Source organism: Paracoccidioides lutzii (assembly GCF_000150705.2).
Source record: "Paracoccidioides lutzii Pb01 unplaced genomic scaffold supercont2.18, whole genome shotgun sequence".
In the NCBI taxonomy this organism is placed as follows: domain Eukaryota; kingdom Fungi; phylum Ascomycota; class Eurotiomycetes; order Onygenales; family Ajellomycetaceae; genus Paracoccidioides; species Paracoccidioides lutzii.
This window is the reverse complement of record NW_015440964.1, coordinates 44,814-72,232: the sequence shown is the minus strand read 5'-3', so window position 1 is coordinate 72,232 and position 27,419 is coordinate 44,814. Positions and strand designations below refer to the sequence as shown.

Here is a 27,419-nt window from a genome sequence, read left to right as displayed (position 1 = left end):
CCGCGGAGTTCAGCATCTATGAAATCCCTTTGATCCCACAGTTCCAGTGGATGGATTCCAATTTGCGGGGCGTCGTCAGAATTTGGGGAGAATGTTGTAGAGCTGAGGAGGCGTTTTATCTCAGAGCGCCTGATTTACAACCTGGCCTTGGTGTTGTTCACCACGCTGGTATAAACCGGAAATATTTTCTATGGTGCAAAGGAGGTACTTGACAGCTGGGAAGATGAAGGTGTTGAGGAAAAGTAACGATTGCAATAACGACAATGCTTCCCAGGCAGGTAGTTTGACAGAGGATAAAGACGCTATGGCTGCAGTGGATGGAAAAATGCCGGGATAGTTAATGTGTTGAAAAGATTCAAACTGCTTGCAGGAAGAGTCCAACCAGAAGTTCAGGGAGATGTGGAATTAATTAACATTTTAGTTGGCAGAATCAATCTCTCTGCAAAACTGTTGTGGGGAACCGTGTTTTTCGCAAGGTAAATCAAAGCAACGAAAACCTTGTATGATGACCACAGGGGAGCATGTCAAACTTGAAATTTCGATTGAGGATAGAATGATACATTGATAGGCAATGTCCATGGATAGAGATTAAAAGGTAAGTTATCAGATAAATTCCTGGTTGATGGCATAGCTACCTAGGTTGCTAGTAGTTACCCTTAGCTCTTCTGATATGCGCTGCCTTGCATCTTGTTCCCTTTAATATATGTGTAGACATTTGGCTTTAACAGTTTATCTATTGGTTTGCGTGTTCTGTTTTCTGGTGCAAAGAATCGGTGACAAAAATTATTGCACGGCTTTGGCGTGGCAGCAACTCGAGCCAGTAAGTTGACTATCAATGAAGCATGCCATGCCCTCACACGAAGGGTCAGGCCAGGAACCTACCATACGCCCAAAATGACTTGTCTAAGTTTCATTTATTAGAAAAGTATGAACTGATGGGCCCACACCATGGCGGCAAGATTAAGAGGGTTTTCATTGGGTTTAGGTCCATCTTCTCGCGAAGGCTCTGGCGGCAAGCAAAATTAGCATGTTTTGCTTGCTGTCTGAATTTGACCAGACAAAGTTGTGAATTGGTAACTATCGCAGAGCCAATCGGTAAGAGGCTTCAGAGAATGTGTAACAGAAAAAGCATGCTAATATACTCCGGATGATAAGTTAATCTGAAAGCATTCCTTTTCTTCTTTCATTAGACATAAAAACTCCCCCTTTTAATATAAGCCATGGGGAAAGAAAAAAAAATGAATGAAATAAGATCACCGAGTTCCGTCCAACTTATGAGAGTTCATAGCGCCACCCAACGCCTGCTTGTTCTGACAGCTGAGACGAAAGATGGCCTTTGGGTCATCTATTCAAAAATTCTTTTCGGCCGTGAAGAGAACTAAAATAGGAAATGATGAGAGAAATGGGATAAAAGAATGAGTGTAAAGCAAGTACTTCGATCTAATTCTGACAGATTTTATTTATATCTTACTCTTTCCCTTTTCCTTGTCCTTCTTTAATATCCATCTGTATATAAAGTGACTTGTCCGCGCAAGCATAATTCCCCTCTCTTCCCTCCCCATTGCGAGATTTTACCTTTTACTAGCGAACAGTAGATTAGTTATCCATCTTCTAAGAACAATCCCTTCCTGCTGAGAATCAGCTTTCTGGGGGCCAACTTACCTTGTGGAATATGATAGCTGTACCTCTGTCGTACGCGAAATCCCCTGCATGTTAGATACCCCTCGGACAAGGTGTTCCTCGCTGTCGTTATCGTTGTCGTTGTCAGCGTTGCGATTATCCCCATCCGTAAACTTGAACGTTCCAGAAACCTTGGTTTTGCTGATATATCCACCTGCCGGCCGAAAATCTGACAGCTGCACATGGCCAGATTGTTGTGATTTTGTTGCACTGGAACCCGTCCCATACTCTCGGGAAGTGAAGAGATGTCGTATAGCCGTAATGGCAGGAACTGAGCTGACAAGGATTCCCACGGTTGGCTCAACAATTGACCAGTCCATGGGAACGCCCATAGCCCAAGTGATGTCGGGGTCTTTGAGCAAATTTGGGAGAAATGCAAGGCGGACGCATGAAGTAACTACGGCGCTATTCGACAGAATTAACTCAGTATATTGGATGCAGTGAGAGAGGTTCAATTTGTAAGAGGAAACGGAGTCCGAAAGCGTCGAAAAAGAGGTACTCACAAGGCTCCAACAAGGAGTGTTGCAAGTGTAAACAGCTTCTTTTTAGGCTCCATCTGCAAAGGGTTGACAATTGGAATGGCAAGAAGATAGACCAACGTGTCGGTAATGATCCCCGTGATTGCATTTCCAATGTAGAACGCACTGGCATTAATACATGTGCCAGACACGGATGTCGGTTTCCAAGCTCGTTTAATCGGGTTGCATTGAAAAGCTGCAACAAAGACGTTTATTGCCGTGTTGGTTGCTACCAAGACGAAGATGATCCAGTTGGCAACTGATAACCTGTTGGATCGCAGTCCTGTAAGGATGCGCCGGTAAAGGGCGAGTACAGACAATTTCACAAAACCAAGCGTCGAATTGTAGAACAATGCGCATAAATAGATAGCCTTCCTCTCGAAGTCAGCATCTCCATTTTGGAGTCAATGATAGAGCAGAACGACTGTACTAACAAAGCTGTACCGATCAACTGCCTCCGGTCCATAAATTTTTATTACTTGCTCCAAATGAACTCCCATTCCACGATCAATGGCTTTGCGCATGTCAGAGAATGGTGTAAGAAAGATCGAGGGATTTGCGCCACTAACCAAGAAATACCGACGCGCTTAAACCATAGAAGGTCACCTTGATGGGGGAGAACATAGTTAGACACCACTTGAGAGGGTATGCTCCTGAATCAACTTACCAACGCGAGGAAATTAAAAACTACAGGTTCAGTGATTAGAATAACTGCATTAGACTGGGTGTATAAATAATATTTTGCATGAAAATATTACTTACCATCATCAAGCCCGAGGAAATGCCCCGCGGTGCTAATTCGTTCCCTGTCATTTTTGACTTTCAAGCAGTAACGACCAATTGTACGGAGAATCATCGTTACCGCCGTGATACAGCAACACGATATCGTCAGGGTACGTTCTGTGTACTAAAGAACGCCTTTAGCAAATTTCAAGACGCAGGAAAGGCAATGAAGGTAAACAACAAAGCCACCGTTGACTCACAGTTTGAGTTTCATTCAATTGGGCCTCCGAAAGTTTGGGAAGACTGGAAGCCATTGTGTTTGCAGTTGACTTCGCAAGACCTTGAACTGTATAACGTATAGATGACCAAGAGATCAAAACAAACCGCTCAAGAGCAGGATAAGCTGGGGGTATTCCATCCGAAGACCTAGGCGTAAACGTGCGAGAGCACTGCTTTTGTATGATCGATGGAATATGGTCAAGTAAATCCCATCCGCCAGCAGTAAAATAATGGAGATATAACCCCCCTATTTATCTTTGACCCAAGACGTATTGAGCCTCCCAGAGTTGCTGTCAGGCTCAACCTCTGTTAGAGCGAAAATGAGAGAAAACGAACGATCGAAGCAAGCAATCTGTCGCCAACGATGTACCAAACAAGAATCTCAGCCATATCCATGTTCTATCACGGAAAATAACAACTTTGGGAGAGTTTCTCAAGCACATCTACGGCACATCCGCGGGAGTGCAGTATCATCAAAGATTTTCTACCCTCAACAGCAGGGTTCAGAAGAGAATCCCACGCCATAAACCAGACTTATTTCCACTTGAAACTGTGAACCGGGGTCCGTTTCCCGGTACCGCACAGGGATACCCAAGGGTGAAGAAGAAGTCCAATAGGACTCAGAAACCACAAATTTCTCATTATTTGAAAAACACGTCTTAAACTCCACCTCAATCCTTGAGTTTCAAACTGTCACAAAAATCTGGGCTCAAAGCCGGCAATAGGAAGTTTGCAAGGCAGGGTGGGAGAAGCTCATAGACAATTCTTATTCCCAAAGGACAGTCCAGAGACGAGGCTGGAAGAGTTAGTGCGCATAAGAAGTGTGACGAGGCAGCTGTCACTGCTGGATTCAACCGGGCCCCGGGACGACTGCCCATGATGTGATCTTCAATGCAGGCATATCAATTTCCTGAACAACGCCAAGGTAGTCAAGCTTCTCCCAATAACAACGCTGCAAAAGCGAGAAAAAATAACTGAAGCAATTATGACAGGGAACCTTAAACGGAAGCAAAAACCTAAGGATCATCATCATCAGTGATCTGTGTTCTGGAGCTTGGGAGTTGCAAGGACAAGAGCAAATGAGCGGATGTTGTTAGATTCCGCGGCTAGGCGCATTTGTACACGTCCGAAAAGGCTCAAAACCCTATATAAGACCCCTGTCAGCCTGGGCACGCTAGCGCTGATCCCTGAGGAAATGTGGGGCGCGCTAGTGCCGGGCCGTGGGTTGAACCAAACTTCAGTGGAGGCTGACAACCTAAATTGGGTCGCCTGTCATCGCGCGTAGTTCAGTAGTTGACCGGCAAAACACGGAGTTCGACGGAACACCAGCTGCTGTTCACCTGGAGGCTGTTAGGAAATGGGAGAATTTCGCACCAGGGGGTTCCCGGGAAACATCAGTGTGCATGATGAGGCTGCAAGAGAAATTCCACACTGGAGGATGTGAAATGCGACAGGTAATCGTTTTCCCTTTTTTTTTTTTTTTTTCCCTTTTTCTTTTCTTTTCTTTCTTGCAACAAACACACTATCATCGGTTCCCTGAGTTTTACTTACTTTCCATCGCATAACAGATAACTCGCGGGATGCAAACATCACGTAGAAATAAACTTGCCATTATTGTCAGTGGGCGACTCGCCGAACCACTGCTTCAGTGAGACCGAATTCGATGGACTTTGGGGTTATGTCGATCTCAATAGCAGTCAAGAACGCAGACAACAGGCCTCCAGCAATATTTGTTTATATATAGTGAATGGAGGTAAAGTCAGCTCTGACCCCAGTAGGCGACCTTGTATTGGTCCGTGCAGCAAATTTGTCTAGCCAGTCCATGCGAATGGGCTCTTTCAAGCCCCTTCTACCCACGCCAAATTGACATCCCCAGCAAGTAACTTACCTAGGTGCTTCTCAGAAAGACGATGAATTTGAGAGTCGGATAACGGCGTGGAATTAATATTTTTCCAAAGCAACGGATGTTGCAAGGGTAAAAGCAGGATATGTTGACACGAGATTGAGATGGACATAAGTTACAATGACGTTTTAACCAAGATAATTATCTAAAATAATGTCATTCCGCCGCCCAGACATTGAGGTCGCAGACCTATCAAAAATAAAAGAATATTCCCCTAATCACGGACATTTATTTTCACAATAAAGTTATTGTTATAAGCTACTCCTCCAGCAACGACATATTCCCCAGTTTTTACCAAATCAAACTCGAAACGTCGAACAAGCTACAATCATCCCTTAGCGCACACAAGGCCAAATGAAGTCGGAAAACAAAAGCAGATCAAGCAACGTACCTCAGGAAGTAATTTGTAAAGCTCCATGATAGCAATATCCTTCCCAAGGCAAACACGTGGCCCCATTCCAAACACAAAGCTTACTGAGTCCAATTCATTAGCCTTTTTGTCACTGGTCAGCCACCTTTCGGGCCTGAAAGTGTCAGGATCCGGTCCATATAGCTTTGGATGTCGCTGGACGATATAAGCATGGCTGGTAACTTCGGTTCCTGGTGGTAAGAAGAATCCATCGATTCTTTTACCCTCTGCACCAATAACACGCCCAAAGAGATTGGTTGCAGGCGGATTGAGCCTTAGGCTCTCCTTAATACATGCCACGAAGTATGGTAGGTGTTGCCGGACCTCTTCGTATTTGACTGGAGTTGAGAGCAATCCAGCAGCTTCAGCCGTTTCAATCTCCTCCTGTGCTTTCTGGAGTTTCTCTCGATTTGTAATTAGAAATCGCAAAGTGGAACCCAGCGCAGTTCCAGTCGTATCAGCACCGGCCTGGATAAGCAGCGTAACATGAGCGCGTTTTTGAAGAGGATTAAGTGGCTCGCCGTTCATGCGAGCATCAAGGCAACTTACTTTCACATTAGCTACAATGACTGGAATGACTGACGACAACAGGACCAAAAACTCCGGGAATATCTCACTGTTGCAGAAAATCCGGATTTTCTTTAACGATCCCTTTGCTCATTTCCAACTCGCGCTGAGACACCTGTTTATCGGCTTCGGCCATTAACCACCCCATCCCCGCGTCATCCGTGAGCTTCGGCAGAAGTCGCGCAGCAAGGCCAGGAAGAGTAATGATATGTGTCTGGAAAAATTTAAAACGTCCCATGAACCCAAAGAAGTCAAGCCCCTCACGCCAATTTCGTAAAATATGACGCTCATCTCGCCCGTTTTTGACGAAACCAAAGGGATTGGTGAAAGAAATCATTGTCATAATGTCGGCAGCAAATTCCCTGTACGGCGGTGTCCTTTTAGCCCAATCGCGCGAAATAGGTAATACTGGATTGTTAAACTCACGCTACTTTGTCAGATAATACAACTGATTCTTTGGCCTTGGATTTTTCACGCAGCTTTTTAACAAGCAGTTGGACTTGATTGTCGAATCTGCTCTCCCACTTACTCTTCAATGAACCAATAGTCCACTTAAAAGAAGACTAAGTCAATAAAATAGCTTCTCTAGAGTCAAAAATGTTTAAGAGCCTTCATACCGGTGGCCCTGCAAGTGCTTTCCTCAACTCTCTATGCTCATCACCATCGAGAGTTGTGAATAAATGCGGGGGCCCCAGGGCGCCCGTACCATAAAGTCCACTTTTCAAATTGCATTTGGGATCCCAGTATATCTCCTTCAAGGCTGAAGGTTGCGGGAAAAGCAGCAAATTCGGCTGAATTCGGATAGGGGTATCGTCTGCAAGGAATTAAATGATTAGAGACCCTAAGTCCAGCAAAAGTCGGTTCCGAGGGATTGTGATCTTCCCGTACTCCCATATTTCTTCACCAGAGATTGTATCCACTGGGGCTCCTTCCTCAGAACAGAGATAATCGCCGCAGACAGAGAAAAGCAAGCGGCGTAATATGGGCCGGGGTATTTCGCCAAAGGGTGCCAGTAGAGTCTGTAGAAGCAGCGAGAGAAGATGACTGAAAGAAGACCCAATCCAACCCCAATTGATATCGAAGAAGCTGATAAGCCAGCAATGACGGTAGATACCAACATCGCTGCCAGGTTTTGAAAATACCAATGCGTGAGCAGGCAGAATAATATCAAGATGCCCTTTTGATGTGACGAGATTTTGATTCGGATTGTTTCCAAAGTCCGTGCAAGCGGAAGAATTAAGGGGTGAAACTCCACGTAAAACAGATAAATGCCCCCCCTCCCCACAACTTGCTCTTCCAGTTCTCAAGAAAACGCCAATTGTAGCCCACCACATTCTGCATACCCTCGTCTCCACAAAATCCCCAAAAATGACAAGTAAAATAATATCAGCACAGACATGGGTGATTTCAAACCCCTGATGGTTCCGCAAACCAGCAGATAGATTGGTATTATCATTATTATTATGTGACCCACTGGAATCTCACGCAAGCAACAAGGGTACCTTGAAGCGCAATCAACAATGAAAACACGTTCGAAGTTGATACTGTTTCTCCAGTATCCACTAATTAGTGCAGAAGCGCAAAGGGAGCATGTGATTTAGTTGGCCAAAAAATGCAGAAGCGCAGTAAACTAGTTCTAGGGTGACATCAGGTTTGGAAGAGTTTCATGCCACCTCTGTATCCGGGAAGGATCCCAATTGGTTTTCAGTCGGATACTTTCTGTTTTGCTCTGATTTTCGCTGGTCTTCACGCTATCCTGTCTTTGGCCTTCCCGAGCGATAATTAGTTAAAGTTTAATGGTTTTCTGAACCTAAGTTCAGAGTAATTCGTCTCGCGGGATATAGAGATTGCATAAAATGTGGTGTCGCATGGACACCGAAACAGAAATAAAGACAACGTACGGGGTAGAAAGACCGACATGTCAGTTTTGAGGCGGCTCTGAAATGATTTTCTGCCTTTTTTCCTCTGTATTTTACTTTGTTTCGTTCTCAAGCATACGGCATCCATACTCACAAGAAATCGAGTCCCAGGGTCATAGATCGCTATCTGATATGTCATATCCTTAGTTTAACTCTGGGCTCCACAATTGAAGAAAGCCTTGGCCATACCCATGTATGACTGGTTCCGCACAGCCACTGTCAAGCAGAATTGCTCAGATATCACATACGTAGTAGCAGATAAGCCGCATGGGGGAACTGCTCAGGATAACATGAGGAGGAACGGGATTCTGTAGGGGAAACTTGACAGTCCGAACTAGGGCGGGAAGCATCCGGAGAGGAAATGAAGCTCTCGAAATCTATGCGCGAGGATTACAGGCCTCAATTATTCCGGAACGCTCGCTTGCATCTAGCCATGCCAGGGATTCGAGGGTCTGAACATGCATCGATGGCCCAGTTTCTGCCGGGAGCGAGAGGAAAGCGATTTCATTCACAGAGCTTGATCATCACATTCTTTTTTCAGCTCTCCCCCTCGCATATTTGAAACATCATCCTTTTCCTCATGGCGTTTCCGGATACAATCCCTTCACTCATCGTCGTTGGACACATTCCTTTTTCCTCGTCACTGCTGGACGTCTCATTTACTCCGTAACATTCGAATTCTCAACTCCAGGATTACTATCATGTCCCAGAAAATCCGACCAGCGTTGGCTCTATGGGGCACTCGGATGGCCTTCATGTCATATGGGTGGGACGCGGGAGTGCTGGGGGGTGTTCTGGAAACTGCGCCGTTTCAGGATGCAATGAAGGTAAGACTGTGTGTGATCTATACTCTATTGGAAAGAACAAATCTAACGAGTTCGAGGCATTCATGTGAGCATAGCACCCATCTACCACTACTATGTCGATGATTGTGGCAGCCTTTCTGCTTGCTTCATGGCTAGGTTGCTGTATCGTCGCCTCACCCTGGAGTGATAGAGTTGGGCGGAGAATGTGGGTTATTTCAGGAGCAGCTATCCAAATTATCGGGACGATTATATCGACCGCCAGCTATTCCTCGGGACAAATGATTGCCGGTCGCACTATCATTGTAGGTCATTTTCATATTCAAGAGTTCATCCTCAGGGATAGTCACTTAGTTGACGATTCATACGCAGGGCATTGGAAATGGCATTGTTGTTGCCTCTGCGCCCGTATACATTGCTGAAATTACTCCAACCACTAGCATGAGAGGACCATTGATAGGTATTTTGATGGGCTTTGCCTGCACTGGAACAACGCTGGCTTACTGGGTGTAAGTATCTCATAGCACACTACTTGTTGGTGAATATTGACACATGCTGAGATTCGTGTCTGCAGCGACTTTGCATTCACACATGCAAGAGGCCAAGTTGTTTGGCGTGTTCCTGTTGGACTGCAGATTATCTGGTCTTTGCTAACCATCATCCTTACATTGCCTAATATGGGTAAGTTCCCTGGGGCGGTTGTAAAATACTCTCATTGACTTGGAAGCTTCCTGTAGACTCTCCACGATGGTATTATCTCAGAAATCGTGACCACGAAGGGCTGAACGTTCTTCAGCAGCTCCACCCAGACCAAGAGGTTGCTTTGAGAGTCCAAGGTGAAATTTTGAAGGAGTTGCGGGAAGAGAAAGAGGAGAAGCTCCAACTGTCCAACCTCATCTTTGATAAGTCTCCGACGCAAGCAATGAGGCGTATTCGTGACGGTGTTGTACTTGTTGGTGTCGCGTATCTGATGGGCATTAACATGATTTTCTACTACATGACCACAATCTTCCACGTTTACATCGGCCTTCCCGCGAAAACATCTTCCTGCTTGTCTGGGGGGGCAACGACCCTTCTCGCCATCGGTGTTTTCGTAGGTTCTTATTTCTGTGAAAAGTCTGGCCGTCGCAAGTGGCTTCTTTGGGGATCTGCCACCCAATCTGTTTTCATAATAGCTTTCACAGGCCTTCTTGCCGCCGGGAAAAAGACGACTTCTTCAGCAGCTGCCGCTATGTTGTTTGGCTGGATTTTGGTTTTCAGCCCAACTTGGGCTCCTTTACCTGTATGTCAGCAAAGAGCTGCAAAGCTGAGACTGCATGACTGACTTCCCTCTCACAGTACATCTACGTCAGCGAGACGATGCCACTGCGGCACCGCCATACCGGTGTCGGCCTCAGCATGTCATCCCAATGGCTTATGGCGTTTCTCACCGTGTACGCGGGACCAATTGCAATCGCGAAAGTTGGGTGGAAGGCGTGGATTTGGTTTGCAGTGTTCAACGTTGCTGCTTTCCCCTTTGGTATCACCTCCACTCTCCACCTATTACGTACTATACGACTCAATAATCTAACTTCCAACCAGTGTACTTTTTCATCCGGGAGACTCGAGGAAGATCTCTCGAAAATATGAACAACCTTTTTGGAGACGAGCACCTCATTGATGGGAATAGTAGTTCCGGTGATACTTCTGATGATGTCAAGGAAGTCAAAGCAACACCAGTTAGCAAGGCTTGATCAATCAATCGAGTTATCTCGGGGGCCCAAACTCACACAACTCTGACAAACTGGGTAGAACAACTCATTCCCTTCTTTGGAGAAACCAACTGATCCCCATATGTTAAAATTCGCTTCATGAGCAAACGGCTCTTGAACTCCTCATAAGTAATGTTTTATAAGAAAAAATCCGAAAGGAAATTCGAGAGTTTGATTGGCTTAGTTTCACCATCGCTTTCTGATATAAAACGAATAGTCTTGAACACTCATATCTCCAGCCCGATACCAATTATTTTCTGAGCGTTCGAACCATGGTCAGAAAGAAGTTGAAAGATTCATGCTCAATCAGCATGTAGGTAACAAGTAGCATCGGTAATGTCCCTTCTGAAGCACTCGATCCTCTTGGTAACAGCCATGCCTAGACAGTCACAGTAAGACCAATAACCCTGAAATTCATATATCATGTAAAGGGATTGCTGATAACAGTTGTTCCAGTAACTTATGTTTATTAAGAAGCGAAAAGTTCAAGATGAATAGTCGGCAGAACTTGGCGGTAGTTAACTAACTTAACGTAACTAAAGAGCCAAGCCGCAATTGGCTTTGTCACTGCTGACACCGGGTGATGGACATATAAAGTAATTAGATGGCCAATAAATAGAACTTGAAGGATGTTTCAAATTTTGACGGCGTCCATCAACACTCGCAAGTTTTGAATTTCCCTGTTCATTGCGCGCTTCTTGCCCTTCATATCAATAACTCCATCTCACAGGGCAATTGGCAACATTATCTCAGCAGAGAATCTCCTAGGCAGCGTATCCAACCGATGTATCAATTTCTGGTCCATGGTTTGCTCTGGAGACCTTGATATGAAGCCCTCACACCATCTCGTTCTAGGTGGCTTTGGATATTCCTTAACACGGCGTTGCGGTCGTTTGCATCGGCCTTTGGCTTGGAGTGGACGTGGGTGTTGTCCTTGGGGTCAAAAGGGGACAGCAACCGGTATCTGGGTCTCCATCACTTATTACCACAATTACCTCGTCTACGAGTGCGTTGGAAACTCCAACTAGCCTTTATGCTTGCGGGGCCGTCTACAGCCAGACGATAGTTACAGCAGAAGTCAAACAGCTTTCCGACAGTAAAGGCAATATGATATAGTTTTCAATAGTGATCCCTTTCCTTTTTATAGAAAATATATATGTATTGCCTTTCCCGTTTCTAAACCAACGCCTTCAAGCACTACTCGCCGTCCTGAAGCGCATCTATCATGCACAACTCTTTAATAGGGATCATACGCCCTTCCTCCGCTAGCGATATCTCTACTGCTTTTCACACAGAATTCCACTTGTTTTCTAATTCAGATTTCCCATCGCAGGTATGGCCAGACAAAATGTATCTCCCTCCTCTGCCGCCGATTTGGCACCAACAGCGACGAGGACATGTCCTCCTGTCTCTCCTGCGAGCGCCCCGCCTACTACAAGATCGAACCGGGCGACGTCAGGAAGTCTGAAATCACCCTACCAGAACCTAATCACGGCTTAGAACAGGGTGGTTTTTCTCATTTTTAGCATCGTGCGGGGGCTCGTCCGAACTGAGAGAGAGAGGAACATACATGAGAAATTGTTCAAAGCAGGATTGAACTGCGATACTGTCTCCTTTGCGAAATAATATTTTGATTAAAACTCGGATCCGGGACCAGATCGAGGGGCACACGTGGTTGCAATCATTATAGCCCGGCCAAAGATCGACCCATACGAATTCTTCACGGGCTCCAGAATGAGAGTTTGACTTGAGATGAATTTCCTTCTCCTCCCTTTCCATTTTCGTTTACAGCTTAGCGGTTTGGGAGGGCCGAATCGTTGAAGAGTTTCTTCTTGTTATAACTTGTTTCACTTGTGCCTTGCTGATTTTTTTTCTTAAAGCGATAGCTCTGTATTTGAATCATACTCTATTTTGGATTTTTACAGCTATTTCTTCAGCCATTCCTATATGACACGATATTAGAACATATTGTCTCAAAAGATTAGTCCCGCTCGAAAGTCTGTCTGCCTACCCTGTACAGGACTGTTTAGTCATTCGCCCCTTTTAGAAGGTCGCCAAATGAAAATCCCCTAAATAATGAGGCACAACCCGGGATCGCGCCTTTGGAGCAAAACATGCAAAGGGAGTATTTCCAAAAGCTTTTTGTACCAAAGATTCTGATACAGCATAAATCAGGATGAAGTTAGTTAACGTGGAATAACCTAGTTTCCCATGATCCCTCGCAGTCCTGGCTTTGAAAACTCGTAAATCGAACTTATGGGCACTGTCTGTTCTCGGTCATGGACTTTTGCGAGTCAAATCTGGCCAGAAGCCAGCCATTTAGTGACCCCTCCAAGCGAAGACTATGCATCTTCAAAAACAGGCTACTGATCTTCTATATCAGCCATGCGCATGACAAACCTGGGTTTTGATGAACCGTAGTTCCATTGTATAAGCATGTGCATGTGTATGTTTTTACAAGCTGTCCAAAAGAAACCTCGGTTGCAACAAGAATCAATCATAATTGCAGGTGGAAGGATAAAAAAGGGGGGAGGACTACCAAGAGCGAAAATGCAGAGTGGTCTATGCACGGGCAGTTAAATTTCATACACCTTTAAAGCAAGCAATGGCAACAACATTGACAAACTCCCCCTGCGCTCTTGGTCCTCACTGTATGCCCATGGTTCGTAATGACGCAACCTATTGTGTAAAATAAAGGTGAAAAATAGAAACAACCGGAGTGGCGCCCGGAACCGCAAAATACTGCAGATGGGGTTGTGTGAACTGTCACAAATTGAAGAAGAGAAGAACAAAAAAAAATGGGCGATCTTCATGAAATGCGCGAATGGTCTCTTTTTAACAGTGTAACAAACGAAACAGGAGCCGCACCTATACCTTCTAATACACAGAAGACAAAAAAAATAAGGAAATGGATCCGATGCCGTTTAAGGATAAAACATACATATTACCATGTCATGTCCATTTGCCATACCGTTCTGTTCCATTCCATTTCAATGCCAGAAATGAGCAGATTCATTTTATCCGCAGGAGTAGGCACGCCAAAAATAGATCGTACGTGAAAATTATCTAGAAAGAAAGCGGGGGATTTGTGGTTCTAAAGAGCTAAAGAATCATATGGGGTTGGAAGACCCTCACTTCAGCTGCTGCCGTATCTAGTCTTCCCGAACGTGAAAGGGACATAGCGGTACTTGATCATATGTTGGATTTGTCGTCGCACTGAGAGGATATCAGTACCCGCAGATTTAATGTGGGCCAAAACTAGGTTCAATGAGGAATATATTGGGCTTACGCACTCGTTAAGCTGAATAGTAACAACCAGTAAACCACCAGAACGGGCCAGAAGACGGGAATATTGAATATTTCAGACCAAGAACAGAGGAATCCGATTGCAATTGCCCTCGTAGCCGAATGCCAGAATTTGAACTCGGGGAGCCGCCGGATAAACGGGCGGAACTCGTCGTCCTGTTTGGTCGGGAGAGTGTTTTGGTCTTCGCCTTCCTCCAGGCCCTCGTCCTGAGTGAGAGATGGGTCGAACTTTGGTTGTAGAAAGGCCAGGAAGAGGTTCAAGAGATAGATTCCAAGGGTATAGGCCACTGCGATATCGAAAAGAACAAAAAAAAAAAAATTCTCAGAAACCGCCGATGGCGCATGACGGAAGGGGCCATGCCAATTTGTAGTGTTGGGACGATAGGACGTACCGATATACCAGCCTTGAGCCATAATGATTCTCAGGAAAAAGATAGCAAGCAAAACTCCGGTTCCTATCCATCGGTAGGCGGCGTAAGGGGTTAAGGCATCAAGATAAGCTTGATATCGCTGCACATCGCAAACATCAGTTACTTTCATGCCAAACAACGCCAAGAAACGGAATACGTATTAGATCCAAGGCTTGCTAAAACATTATAACAATAATGGGCAACATCTCGATATACTTGGCTGAAGAAACACCTACTCTCGTCAACCGTGAAGTGTGCGCTGTCACGGCTGTAAAAGGGGTCTGATCAGGGTCGGATACATCCATTGTGCCGAACTACCGGAGGAGAATCGAATAGAAGGTATCACAAATCCACAGAAGAGGAAATATCTGACATGGACCAAAACGGGCTCTCGAATTCACACACGAAAAGGGTTTATTAAAAGGCGGGAGTTGAATGATAGATAGGATATGTAAATCCGTAGTTCGTCGTTGAAAGTTTGATAGCTGGTCCTAAGAACAAAAGAACGATTCAAACAGGTGGCTGAAATTCCGGCGGTTCAAAAGCCACATCAGCGTCAAGCCACAGGAGAGGCTGCGCTAGTCAATATGAGGTTAGTCTCTATAGTATCGCACGTGACGTAATTAGTTCTCGGCTGGCTTCGGATAAACCTTAAACAAGACTCCGCGACTTGGCAATCTTCCAGCTACCTAAATTCATTTAGTTTAATTAAAAAGCTAACGTCGAACCCACCACAATACTACAATACTACCTGGACAAGAGAGCCCAGGTCTATCAATTGCTGCTTCAATTGCTCTAATCAGTTGATGAAGTTTAGACAATTGCCCATTAGCCCCACTGCCCAAGATGTTTGCTAGACGATGTGAGAGGCTTGTTACCCGCACCGCGGCAGCCGCCCTTGCTTCATATGTGAGAAGCAGCAGACTATATTCCATCGCTTCACCAGCTTATGAGTATATCCTCACCTCAACACCAAAACCGGGTGTTGGCCTCAGTATGTATTAAACACATCCTAGCTGCAATTGAGGTGTCATTTCAACATAGTCTAGAAGTATGATATGATATTTTATCTGACCAGCTAGCTTCATATAGTCACTCTTAACAGACCAAAGGCTCTCAATGCACTTTGCAGTCCCCTTTTCCGCGAACTAAACCATGCCTTTACCAAGTTCGATGAGGATAAGGATATTGGTGCTATAGTCCTTACGGGCAGTGAAAAGGCCTTTGCCGGTAACTCCTTTGCTAAAGTCTCTTCCTCGTCATCAATCTCAACTCCCAAGCTCTGACACCTCACGGGTTATAGCTGGCGCGGATATCAAGGAAATGGCACCTCTCACTTTTGCATCTGCATATTCAAACAACTTTATCGCCACCTGGTCGCACCTTGCGAATACCATTCGTACCCCTGTCATCGCTGCCGTGTCTGGGTATGCCCTAGGCGGCGGATGTGAACTTGCAATGATGTGCGATATAATCTACTGCACATCTAACGCAACTTTTGGCCAGCCAGAAATCAAACTTGGAACCATTCCCGGTGCTGGAGGTTCCCAACGTCTCACGAGAGCAATTGGGAAGAGCAGAGCTATGGAACTCATCCTTACCGGCAGGAACTTCAGTGGAAAAGAGGCAGGTGAGTGGGGCCTAGCTGCGAAAGTCACTGATGGAGGCAAGGATGAGCTAGTTGCGGCCGCAGTCGAGACGGCTAGTACCATTGCCAGCTACAGTCGCGTCGCAGTCGTTGCTGCGAAGGAGGTTGTCAACAAGAGCCAGGAGTTGTCCTTGAAGGAAGGAGTTGAATTTGAGAGACGGTTATTCCATGGATTATTTGGCAGTAAAGATCAGAAAATTGGTATGGTCTTAATCACTCATTCCCAGTTCCTTTCATATTGGGAGGTGGTGCCGCTAACGTAGGCTTTACAGGAATGACTGCTTTCGCTGAAAAAAAGAAGCCTGAATGGTCGAACGAATAGATGCTTTGCATATTTTGTGTATATAAATATTTTTGGCTCCCAACCGCTGCCGTATATATCTTACCTCGTTAAAATCAAACCAACAGCCATCACGGAAATGGCGGGGTCCTACCCAAGCCATACATTTCTTGGAACTTTTCTTGATGGGAGTGAGCGCTTAACAGCATTTCAATTTTCACTGGTGGATAATCAATTTTTATTTTCCTTAACTTACAGGAACGACATCACACCTTTAGCTCTTTTCATACAAGAGACACTTCAAAGGCAAGATCATAAAATCATTACTCCCCAAACCGAATTCAAGCACTTTTATGTTTCAGATGCTCTGCCGCATCCCGATGCTTCCCGAGTCAATTTAGCGGATATCTTTAACTTTAGCCTTCGCTTCAGACACCTTATCATCCATCTTAGCACCAATCCTGCCAAAAATGCTACCTACATATTGTTAGCAATGGTGTGCCTGAAAAGCGGCGGAAAGTCGAAAAGAAAATAAAAACAAAAATAAAACTAAAAAGTAACTAACCTGACTTGCCACCCTCCTCGTCACCGGCATCCTTGGATTCCGTGGTGATATCAGAAGCCTCCGTCGACTGCGACCCTCGTTGAGACCTTGTTCCCAGCTGAGGCGGATCCTCCAAATTGTCAGACTCCTTTGTTCCATGGAGTCCTAAACCCTGGGATCGCGGGCGGCCTTGGGCCTGTTGGGTCGGCAACGGCTGAGGACTGCGGCCTACGGAAAGTTGCCCATAATGTCGATGCTGCTCACCGTAGCGCTGACTTGGCTGCTGGTCAAAATCCTCGGGGGGAGGAACATCGCCTTGGTCGTATGCCTGGGAGCCTTGCATACCTCTGCTCGACCGCCTGCTCTGCGACTCCTGTTGCTGGGCGCGTTTGCCGGTGTTCCAGGGATCTTGGATACCAGACATGATTTCAAGGTGTGTTTGAAAGATATTTCTTTTTTAGATCAGATGTATAGCAGAAATGTGGGGATGATTCCGTACCAGAATTAGATAATCATTTATTCGTCAAGTTATATATTTTGTGGCCAGACAGACCGGCAGAGCTTTATAGGTTCGAATTACCCATCATTTTCGCCCCATCCCCCTTGACGGAATGTGAGATCATACAGTCTTTCATCATTGTATTTTGATTTATCGATTTCTTGGTCGTGAGTCTAAAGCTTCCTGAGGACAAACCCCCCAACTAAGATTAAATTTCGACATTAAAGTTTAAGATCAGAGAGTGACGACAGCGGTGAACTTAAAATATAGAGCCGTGCAAAACAGCTTCGGCGCCCATTAAGTCCTGAGTGGAATTAGACAGATAAAAGAACGTTTGAAGTTAACCATGATTCAAGCTAAGTCGCCCACCGAACAATTTACCTTAACCTTGTCCTAGCATCCGTTGTAAATTACCTGCTGCTGGGGAAGTAGTTTGCTCCGGTTCTTTGTAATCGTATCGATACTTTCAGCCACCTCCCCGAACACCAAATGGCAAATTAAATGCACTAATACTTCATATAAATTAACATAATTCAAAACAATTATCCGGAATGTCTCCGCCCTTCCGCCTGCACTCGGGCTTAACACTTGACGATCGTCCAAATTTGCTCACGGAGGAGCAAACCGCCATGCTCGTAACATTCCAGGCGGCAGTTAACTCGCCGGCCAACCGCCAGAATTCGGCCCAAAGAAAAGACAATCTGAGAAAATCCCTGTTGACCCCAATGCGGGACCCAGCTACATCTTTCTTTAGGCATTCTGCAGATGAACTTGACTCCCGCGCGAAGAGCTTTCTGGTTAATCCTGCGGAGTTGCCTGCCTTAAACTAAACGTCGAATCAAGGCCGTTTGAGCTTGTTTAAATGACCAGGCTTCTAGTCTCCAATACAAGAAGCCTTTAAAATCAGCTCAATTCCCCCTTTTCAGCTTTGTCCCTATAATGAGCGACTGCCTACAGAACATTTTTGTTATCCATTTTTTGCGTTCCTTTTAAACAAGCCTTCATATTTGGCAGCGTGGTTCATGATCGCATGTTGGCACTAAAGAGTTTGAAAGGTGAAAAGGAGATAATAGCTCGACCTGGTTATTTAAACTGGTGGGAATTTTGAATTTTGACACTAATATTTTCATATTTTCTGTCTTTCAACATGGGGAGCATTCCAGCTTGCATTCCTGACGACGTCAGTCCATCAGTCGCAAAACACATTCACGACCGTCAGGCTTTGATATCGCAAGAAAAGGAACTCCGCAACGGTCAGCTATTTTATATCCAATAACGATCCGCATTTTTTCTTTTTCTTTTTCTTTTTCTTTTTCTTTTTCTATTTTATCTTTGAAAAGAATGAAACATCCAACAACAATCGCTGGTAATCTGATACGTGCGACATGACATTCTAGATGCTGATTTCCGCCGTTCCCTGTCACCAACGGCCCAAAAAGCTAGTAGCATCGTTCGCCGAATCCGGTATGAAGAACAGAACAAGATTTGGAGAAAAGCTTGCGATGATAAAGGCGACGAGGAGTTGTATCCCGGAATGATGTTCACATTGGCAAAGAAACGTATGGAATCCACCAAGCTATGGCAAATTGCCAAGAAAATTCCCAAGGGTGCGCTCCTCCATTGCCACAGGGAAGCATCTGTGGATCTTGGTTGGCTGTACGAGACGACCCTGGCAACACCGGGGATGTATTTTTACTCTCCGCTGCCGTTGGATTCAGAGAGTAGCCGTCAAGGAGCTGCGGTTCAGTTCATCTACTCCAGTACTGCTCCGAAAGCCTCTGCTTCTGTCTGGGCGTCGGAGTATGAGCCTGGCACGATGGTTAATGCCAATGTGGCTGCGGATACATTCCCCGATGGCGGCCGGAAGGGGTTTATCTCGTGGCTGAAAGATCGGACATCCATCATTGAGAAAGAGTCTCTTGAGCATCATCTTGGAGTCGATGCTATTTGGAGGAAGTTTGCATCCATTTTTATCATCCTGGGTTCGATTATTTATTATGAGCCCATTCTTCGGGCCTTTATCCGGAAGTTATTAGAAACAATTGCAGAAGATGGAGTGCAGTGGGTAGAATTGAGGGATACATTTACACCCCCATACCGGCGCGAGGGTGAGGACGATCCGACTGAAGATTACAATGACATGGTGCGAGTTATCGGGGAAGAGATTGAGAAGTTTAAAGCAACCAAGGAGGGCAAGAATTTTTGGGGAGGCCGCATTATATGGACTGCCGTGAGATCAAATGGCCCAGAGCATATCATTCAGAGTATGTTCAAATTCTATATTCTACTCCAGTCGGCCAGCTAATATCCATCTTTTTGCGTGTCTCACTCACTCTCTCTCCTTTGTACAAAACACTAGATATGCAAAATTGCATACGAGCCAAAAAGGCATATCCGCATTTAATCGCAGGGTACGATCTCGTGGGCCAAGAAGACGCGGGACGCACTCTAAAGGACCTAACCCCCGAGTTGCTATGGTTCCGGCAGAAATGCGATGAAGAGAATCTTGAGATCCCCTTCTTTTTCCACGCGGGGGAATGTCTCGGTGACGGCGATAGTACGGATGAGAATCTCTTTGATGCCATTATGCTCAGCACCAGGCGCATCGGACACGGTTTCTCGCTTTACAAACATCCGACATTGATTGATATGGTCAAGAAGAAGAAAATCCTTCTGGAAACCTGTCCGATTTCAAACGAAGTGCTGCGGTTAACGTCGACAGTTTTAGCCCATCCTCTACCGGCCCTCCTTGCTCAAGGTGTCTCTGCCTCTCTCAGCAACGACGACCCGGCGATACTGGGCCAAGGCACATCAGGCATGTCGCATGATTTCTGGGAGGTGTTGCAGGCGTGGGAAAATCTGGGCCTTGCTGGGCTGGGATCTCTGGCTGAGAATAGTGTTCGCTGGGCTATCTATGAGGACCAGACTGAGGAGGAGTGGTTACAGGACATTGAACTGGGGATCAATGGTTCTGGGATCCGTGCGGAGAGAATGAGAGCTTGGAAGGAATCGTGGGAGACGTTCTGCCAGTGGATTGTGGATGAATATGGCGACTAGCTGGTGTCTACGAGACCCCAGGTTTCTTTGATTTTACTTGATTCAAATTTCACCGCCATGTAAGCCATATGTTATGGGCGCTTTTTTATTGCTTTGGATCTTTCAGCAGTTACTGGCTGAACTTTTGTGGTATGGCCACATATCATTCAATCTTGGATGAACTTGAACACATCCTATATGATATAGGGAATCAACCGACAGTCCCTTGGGTAGCGCGGACACCTTTCAGCAGTGACGAATAGCCAAGCTATTAATGTCAGTGAATTTTTATCTGAATTCCCGGAAACCTTCTCCCAATTTATAGTTAACTAGGAACAGCGCAGGTATGGGAACCATGCAGCATTGAGCTTTATATTCCGATACGGATATCCGATCGGTGTCTTGCTGGAACTGATGCCTTTGTTGGCTACTATACTGCTCTTCGACGGTTCGCTACTAACCGTGCCACGCGCACTCACCATTAGTGAGTGCGCCCCACGATAAAGAAAATATCACCGTAATGAAAATCTCTTTCTTGTATATTCATCACCAATCTTCAAAAATCAGTAATCACCACCACCATGCCTAATAATATTAAATATTCAGAAGATCAGATTTAGATGGCATTAGACACCATAAAATCAAATCCAAATTTAAAAATCAGGGATGTGATGTGAGAATTCAAAATTTTATATGAAACTCTGTATGAACGCCGTAAAGGAAAGAGATCAAGGAATATGAGGACTCCAATCAATTGAACATTGAGTGACAGTCAGAAGGAAGTGATCAAGAAGTGGATTCATCAATTGAATAAAAACTTTTGCTCTTCTACAGTTAAACATATTGAAGCTGCTGCAAATTAAATGCTAAGTTATTATCATATCAATTCTAACACCTCTCTTTTTACTATAGGTAAGATATGAGTGTATCAATTTATCAAACATCTGCCAAGTTATAAAAAGATCAAGCAGAAATCTATGAAATCAAAACAGGTGTCAAATAAGAATATAAGCTTTATTATTAACTGATTTGATTGCTATAAATCTGTCTTCAATCAGTATAAGTTTCATATCAGTGATATTTATAATTTCAATAAGATTGAATTTTAAAATAGAGAAGAGTATGGATAATAAGTTATAATTATCTATCAAGGTATTAATTCTATCATACAATCATCATATTCTTGTAAGTTAATAACAGTAGTGGAATGCATCAGTGCAGATAATGCAGTGTTGAAGTTATTAATTATAATAAAATCAAAAATTTATCTAAAAGATTAATATATATACTTCAATCTACTTAATGATTATATCATTACTATATCTAATACTAGTTTCACTAATGATGAAATTGAATTTAAATGAATAAAATATTTTAATACTGTCATTAAAAAATATCAAATCATCAATTACTACTGCTTGACAATTATGAATCTCACCTTACTGAAGAGTTTCTTCAATATTGTGACTTTTATAATATTATTGTATTTGAATTCTTATCTTATATAAGTCATTTTACAATCTCTTAATGATGTATCTTTTCAGCAATATAAGCATTATTATACAAAAGTAATTAACAAAGCTACTCAATACAGATATGAACAATATGATAGAAGATAATTCCTTGCTAATCTAAAAAGTATCTGTTATTAAATCTTCAAACCTGTTATCATTAGAGCTAGATTTACTGATCATAGAATCTATTTAATCAAATAAAAAATAATTCTTCAATATTTAAGATAATATAATATAGATGACAGCTCAGAGCTGCTTGTTTATAATGATAATGATAATGATAAATATTTTAATTTTACTTTATCTTCTAAAATCTAATTCTTTATTATATCTTCTCAGTTGACATTTTCAAATATAGTTATAAAACTACATTATCAAATCAAGGCAGCAAATAAGATCATACAAAAGGTGAAAAGCACTCTGACATCTGATCTGACCTAATAATGAAATAAGATCTTCAAAAGAAATCTGATATAGATAAAATTGAATGCACATTAAGAGAATAAATTATTGCTTATCATTTAATGAATAGATACTAAATTGTCAAAAACAGTCACAGGCAGGTGCAGGTAGGGGGAGTCCTTACTATCAAGGATGCCAATTGCAAGATCAAGCATCATAAGCAAGAGGAATCAATAAAAGAGAGGAATAGAGCTCTATAGTCAGTTGGGATCAAAGTCCTCAAATCAAATGCCAACCAATCACAATGTGATATTATTAATGAATCTCAATCTATCAGAGATTCTACAAACTCTAATGAGTATATAGATAATCTTTATATTATAGATAAGCATGGTGTTGACTATTAATTAATTTTTGAAGATTGATGATCCAAGAAGATTTTCATTACAGTGATATTTTCTTTACAGTGGGGCGCACTCACTAATGGTGAGTGCGCGTGGCACGGTTATAGCTGTATATGATTGGTTAACTCAAAACAATAATTTGACAAATTGCAGTTTGCTGAAATGTAGGGGTCAATATCTGAGATTTTTGCTGATGACCACTCAAACAGCCCATGTCAACCCCTTTTGAACTTTGTCACAGTTGAATTGTCAGCTTGATGGGCATATCAATCAGTTTCGGGTTCAATTTCCAATGAGACATGGCATAAGTTCTCCCATCCCATCTCCCACTCAAGTTACCTTTTTCCGATAGGATAGTATTTTTCGATCGCCAACAACTTATCCCATGGAGGTTTCAAACATTAGGACACCAAAGGAACGAACATAAACATCCGTTGAAGGATATGTACCAATCCAATTCTGGCCCCCCCTCTCGACCTGTTGCTGTAAATAGGATAATGAAGCCTGTCCTTTTCAGATCGTGACCAGTCAGGGATTTTTATTATATAGGCAGACAATCATCCTATGACGATTTACATACAGTTGCACCCAAAAAGCAAAAATGACCTGGAACCCCCGCCAAACCGTAGTGAACTTGCAGAAACCTAGCTCTGTTTTGCATTCCTCAGCATCCCAACGAGAACTCTCTCCCCCTCGCCTCCATACTTTGATAGATCAAAAGCAAATCGGTCAACATCTTCAAATCCAAACTTCCTATACAATGGGTACCCCTTTTGAGATCCCTCTAGCCAGGTGGGAAAGTTTTCTCTGTCGGCAATTTCGATGCCGTATTTCAGCATGGCGGAGCCAGCACCAAGGCCTTGGTGGGCAGTGTCCGTCGTGAGGACATTGAGGACTTGCATACTATCAGAAAAAAGCTCTATGCATGCACATACAGGATCGGAGTTTGAGGGAACCTCAAAACTTGTGAAATCGGCCATCCTGTGCAGCTAAACGCAAATATTTATACCTGAGAGAAAGAATATGCTTCTGCAAAGGTGAGAAAAGGACATTCTTACAAGCGTGCCTCTTTCCACGCATCCGCTCCCGCATTCTATAAATATTCTCACGAAAATCTATGCACGCCTCCACATTCGCGCCCGCCGGCCATTGCTTCTTTTTCGCATCCTGGACCTCAATACCGTTGGCCTCTTCCTCGGTCCGATAGAAATACCATATACCCAGGGCAATGATCTTATCGTCTTCACTCACAACGGCTTTAAGATAGAGACTCCTAGGATCCTTCTTCTCTATACCCTGCACAAACTCTCTGGCCCGAAAATCAATCATTTCGGGTGTGGGCTTTCCGAACATAACCTGCGAAACAGGGTCAACAGAAAATGCAGTAAATTCAACTTTGGCGAGGGCATGACTGTCTTTCGGTTCCGCTGAGAGTATTCTGATTACCGGTGAAGGAGTGGCCATTTTTCATTGACTTTCATGAATTAACTGATATTTTCTTGTTAGAAGTTTCTTCTGAGGTCTCTGCGTTAAACTATTTAAAGCCCGAGCCTGAACTGGTCTCGATCTTATATGAATAACCAATATTTAGAGGATTCTGATGATCATTGAGGCATGGTCTCCTGTCAAGAAACCCGATTTCGATCTAAGCCAACGTTACGGAGTACCTAGGCAGATATTATGACCTCCCAAGAAAGAGTCACAATGCAACCCAATATGAGTACCCGAAACGAAAACTGAGACTCCAAGTGGTTCAACTAACTACCTTGGTAGCTAGAATGTGGACTGTTCGAGCCATGCTCTTGGTGGATATCAAACTTGGAGTGGCTCTTAAAATATAAAATATGGCTTTGTTATTTTTGGGTTTAAAATCCTAGGATTTGAATGACCACCACAGTGAAAAGCCTCAAAAAATTTGAGCTTCGGTCTGCTAACCCCAATAGTTAACAAATCCATCCAGACTCTCCTTCCCGCATAAGTTTATTTGTGCCAAGGCGTCGCGAAAAATCAATTTTCATTTCCGCCAAACAGCCTCAACCACAACAAAGAAAGCCACTGGATTCGCATTGACTCTAGCAATCTCAAAACGCTCGTCTGCGGAAGCAAAAATTTGTTTCCAAGCATGCGCTGGACGCTCTTTGCCATTGAACAACGCCATCAATCTCAGATCTGTTGCCGTGCCCATTTGCTGAAAGGAACGCGGCAATTGAGCTCCCGTTGTGCTGTCCTGTTTGCCAACATATTCAAAAAGGATCACCCGCGCACCTGGCTTCAGCGCAGGAACCAAGGCACGCAGTATCCTCGCAGCTTCATGGTCGGGCCAGTCGTGGAGAATCATTTTGAACACGTAGATATCAGCTTGAACCGGCTGCGGTTGGAAGAAGTCGTGCTCCATGAATGACACGCGGGACTTCAAATCTGAGGGTAGGTCTGCTTCGAACACAGGCCGGACTTTCGGCAGGTCTTGGACTATGATGTTCAGATCTGGGAAGTGCCTTGCCAGAACTACCGCGTCATGCCCGGCGGAGCCACCCACCTAGGTTATTGATATTAGCCAGGTTCCAGTATCAAATTCCAAAGGCATTCGCAACAACAGATCTCTATAGCAAGTGGTAACTCACATCCACCACGGTAGCCTTCCCTGCTGCTTTCCAGTCGTACGACTCCAGCACCACATCTTCAAGATGGAAGATCTCCTTAACATACCGCATAAACTCTACGAAGTTCTTCGCTCGCCAGCCCTTCTTCTCACCTATCCCGTCATTTTCCAGTAGCTCCCACGAGGTGTTGTACCTCCCATATATCCCACTACTATGGAACAACGCGAATGAAGATTCGCCCACCTCCTGTGTTAGAGCTGGCTTCCCACGGGTGAATCGCTCTAGTGCTTCGTTCAGAACCATCATTGGGGCCCCTGCATCATTCAGGATCGTGGAAACAAGGGCCCTCAGACCACCAGAGCGTGCCAGTGCAGCTGATCGGGATGTATGCTGAACACGTGACGATGGCTTTCCAGGCTCAGTCTCGGAAAATATCCGAAGATTCAGAGCATGTTGCAAGATACGATGAGCGACATCTTCAGGTAGAGATGTATGCTTCGCGATATCTGCATATGAAGCAGAGCCTTCGACAGGCACAGCAGACCAAAAGTCGAAATAATTGAGTGTGTTGAGGGCTGCAGCATCAGGCATGGCCTGTTGAGGTTAGTGGTTTTCTATCCCATTCCGATGTAAACGAAATGCTGGGAGGCTCTAACCGTGTGAACGTAATTAAAAATACTCTCGCTCGGGCCTTGCGTCAAATACCACATATCATTCAATGCGTCCAGAAGTTCTTGTCGTACCATGAAAATTTCCGGGGACAGGTTGACATAGCCGGTTGGGCTGTCCGCCGCGAATGTTGGCGCAGGAATATTTTTATCGTTAAGGTACTGGGTCAGCGTTTCTGAAAGTTCGGTGATCTTGGCCGCAAGCCCATTAAGTGTTGGCTGTGTATCTGTCATTTTGATAATGAACTACTCTAAACCACTTGTAGAATGGAATGGAAACTGAGGGAGTTTATCGAAAGCAATGCAAGGTCAAGAGGGGTCAGACCTTTTAAGAGCAATTTGATTCCACTCTTCATCCCGTCGCCCGGAAATAGAACTTCCGTTCTCGGACGGCTGCGACCAGAACGACATGGTCGGTCCGTCAAATCCCAGTACGTGAGCACCTCAGCTGTCAAATATCCCTTTAGTGAGGGAGGAGGCGTGATTTATCAGATTGATAACTCCACTCTTGGCAGGGAGCTAAATAATAGAACAATCTTATCAGATAGATTAGACCCGGAATTTGTGGGCAACCAAAGAGCCTTTCAAGTGGCCAGCACGAATTCTTCCATCAAAAATTTGCCACAAAAGGATTTAACCGGATTGCCGATGAAGCAGTCAGTTTGGGCCAAAGGACCTTGCGCTCACACTCACCTTTGGTACTACCTCAAAAAGCTGTACAGTACTTGTATTGCCCAATCGTTCCGCAAACCCCACACTAAATTTACACTCACAGTCTCATCTCCTGCTCAATGCAATAACTAACTAGCATCCTTCCTACATTTCTCCGATTATCGGGTAATTTTATTCATTTTTGACAACCCCGACAAACTCTCCTGGCATTATTTCGTGGTAATATATATCATTGGACAGCAAGATCCAAAAGAGGATTTCAAAAGATGTCGTTGGTTGACATTGCCGCTCTCTTTTCGGGTCATTGACGAGGTAACATCGGCTTTTCCGCGAGAGAATTTTTTTCCGGGGGGGGGTGGGGGTTGGTTTTGGTCCCATGGCATGGATTGCATACCCTTAAATAAAGGGTCAATTCAATGGTAACATCGCGAAGTGTTCTGGAAAATCTATGGACATGTGACATATGGGACGCCGGTAAAGGAGAGCACCTTTGGGAAGCCTGGAGACAGTCCTATGTTGGAGGGAAAGGAACAGGAGAGGTTTGAAGGTACGTGGCATTAGAAGGTGAGAGATTGTTTGGCAAGCAAAGATGTATATACGGAGGTGGCAGTGTTAAATTTGGGTTAAGATCTCTCGGCAGGTCATAAGAACGGATATGACAGCCACACTGGATGAATGCATAAGGAACTGGAGACGGACCTCACGTCATGTCATGGAGAAGGCTGCCAGGCAAGAGCTATGGTTTTGAGGAAGATATGACACGTACGCGTATGATTGATCGATACAGATAGATATAAGGTTGTTTGCCACCCAACGAATTTCACAAATTCAAGTCCACTCGTTGTAGATGAGAGCAAAAAGACACCGACCAAAAAGGAGCAAGG

General features: G+C 44.3%; 11 protein-coding genes across 11 annotated transcripts; 5 read left to right on the top strand and 6 right to left on the bottom strand.

The window, feature by feature from the left end:
• Positions 1–1,658: 1,658 nt before the first annotated feature.
• PAAG_06314 (hypothetical protein) lies at positions 1,659–3,235 on the bottom strand (the record flags this gene model as incomplete). Its single annotated transcript, XM_015845858.1, has 7 exons — positions 1,659–2,085; positions 2,184–2,569; positions 2,633–2,712; positions 2,768–2,804; positions 2,866–2,885; positions 2,961–3,105; positions 3,182–3,235. The coding sequence occupies 7 exons, from the start codon at positions 3,233–3,235 to the stop codon at positions 1,659–1,661; spliced, it is 1,149 nt and encodes a 382-aa protein (XP_015700084.1).
• Positions 3,236–5,317: 2,082 nt separating this feature from the next.
• On the bottom strand, positions 5,318–7,199 carry PAAG_06313 (hypothetical protein; the record flags this gene model as incomplete). Its single annotated transcript, XM_015845857.1, has 6 exons — positions 5,318–5,425; positions 5,495–6,056; positions 6,130–6,441; positions 6,506–6,630; positions 6,697–6,893; positions 6,968–7,199. The coding sequence occupies 6 exons, from the start codon at positions 7,197–7,199 to the stop codon at positions 5,318–5,320; spliced, it is 1,536 nt and encodes a 511-aa protein (XP_015700083.1).
• Positions 7,200–8,699: 1,500 nt separating this feature from the next.
• PAAG_06312 (sugar transporter STL1) lies at positions 8,700–10,534 on the top strand (the record flags this gene model as incomplete). Its single annotated transcript, XM_015845856.1, has 7 exons — positions 8,700–8,825; positions 8,900–9,106; positions 9,174–9,310; positions 9,376–9,482; positions 9,539–10,083; positions 10,140–10,320; positions 10,383–10,534. 7 exons carry the CDS (start codon positions 8,700–8,702, stop codon positions 10,532–10,534), a joined length of 1,455 nt encoding a protein of 484 aa, XP_015700082.1.
• Positions 10,535–11,355: 821 nt separating this feature from the next.
• On the top strand, positions 11,356–12,078 carry PAAG_06311 (hypothetical protein; the record flags this gene model as incomplete). Its single annotated transcript, XM_015845855.1, has 2 exons — positions 11,356–11,558; positions 11,886–12,078. 2 exons carry the CDS (start codon positions 11,356–11,358, stop codon positions 12,076–12,078), a joined length of 396 nt encoding a protein of 131 aa, XP_015700081.1.
• Positions 12,079–13,688: 1,610 nt separating this feature from the next.
• Positions 13,689–14,573, bottom strand: PAAG_06310 (Golgi membrane protein (Rer1); the record flags this gene model as incomplete). The annotated part of the gene is made up of 4 exons (XM_015845854.1): positions 13,689–13,768; positions 13,846–14,145; positions 14,251–14,368; positions 14,505–14,573. The coding sequence occupies 4 exons, from the start codon at positions 14,571–14,573 to the stop codon at positions 13,689–13,691; spliced, it is 567 nt and encodes a 188-aa protein (XP_015700080.1).
• A 541-nt stretch (positions 14,574–15,114) lies between these two features.
• PAAG_06309 (enoyl-CoA hydratase) lies at positions 15,115–16,238 on the top strand (the record flags this gene model as incomplete). The annotated part of the gene is made up of 4 exons (XM_015845853.1): positions 15,115–15,262; positions 15,361–15,498; positions 15,572–16,117; positions 16,189–16,238. The coding sequence occupies 4 exons, from the start codon at positions 15,115–15,117 to the stop codon at positions 16,236–16,238; spliced, it is 882 nt and encodes a 293-aa protein (XP_015700079.1).
• A 355-nt stretch (positions 16,239–16,593) lies between these two features.
• On the bottom strand, positions 16,594–17,164 carry PAAG_06308 (hypothetical protein; the record flags this gene model as incomplete). Its single annotated transcript, XM_002791523.1, has 2 exons — positions 16,594–16,673; positions 16,762–17,164. 2 exons carry the CDS (start codon positions 17,162–17,164, stop codon positions 16,594–16,596), a joined length of 483 nt encoding a protein of 160 aa, XP_002791569.1.
• A 626-nt stretch (positions 17,165–17,790) lies between these two features.
• On the top strand, positions 17,791–18,069 carry PAAG_06307 (hypothetical protein; the record flags this gene model as incomplete). Its single annotated transcript, XM_015845852.1, has 1 exon — positions 17,791–18,069. The coding sequence occupies one exon, from the start codon at positions 17,791–17,793 to the stop codon at positions 18,067–18,069; it is 279 nt and encodes a 92-aa protein (XP_015700078.1).
• Positions 18,070–18,386: 317 nt separating this feature from the next.
• PAAG_06306 (hypothetical protein) lies at positions 18,387–20,296 on the top strand (the record flags this gene model as incomplete). Its single annotated transcript, XM_002791521.1, has 3 exons — positions 18,387–18,492; positions 18,637–19,503; positions 19,599–20,296. 3 exons carry the CDS (start codon positions 18,387–18,389, stop codon positions 20,294–20,296), a joined length of 1,671 nt encoding a protein of 556 aa, XP_002791567.1.
• Positions 20,297–23,239: 2,943 nt separating this feature from the next.
• PAAG_06305 (hypothetical protein) lies at positions 23,240–24,059 on the bottom strand (the record flags this gene model as incomplete). Its single annotated transcript, XM_015845851.1, has 2 exons — positions 23,240–23,490; positions 23,654–24,059. The coding sequence occupies 2 exons, from the start codon at positions 24,057–24,059 to the stop codon at positions 23,240–23,242; spliced, it is 657 nt and encodes a 218-aa protein (XP_015700077.1).
• Positions 24,060–24,609: 550 nt separating this feature from the next.
• Positions 24,610–26,097, bottom strand: PAAG_06304 (hypothetical protein; the record flags this gene model as incomplete). The annotated part of the gene is made up of 3 exons (XM_002791519.2): positions 24,610–25,131; positions 25,217–25,789; positions 25,852–26,097. 3 exons carry the CDS (start codon positions 26,095–26,097, stop codon positions 24,610–24,612), a joined length of 1,341 nt encoding a protein of 446 aa, XP_002791565.1.
• Between the last annotated feature and the right edge of the window lie 1,322 nt (positions 26,098–27,419).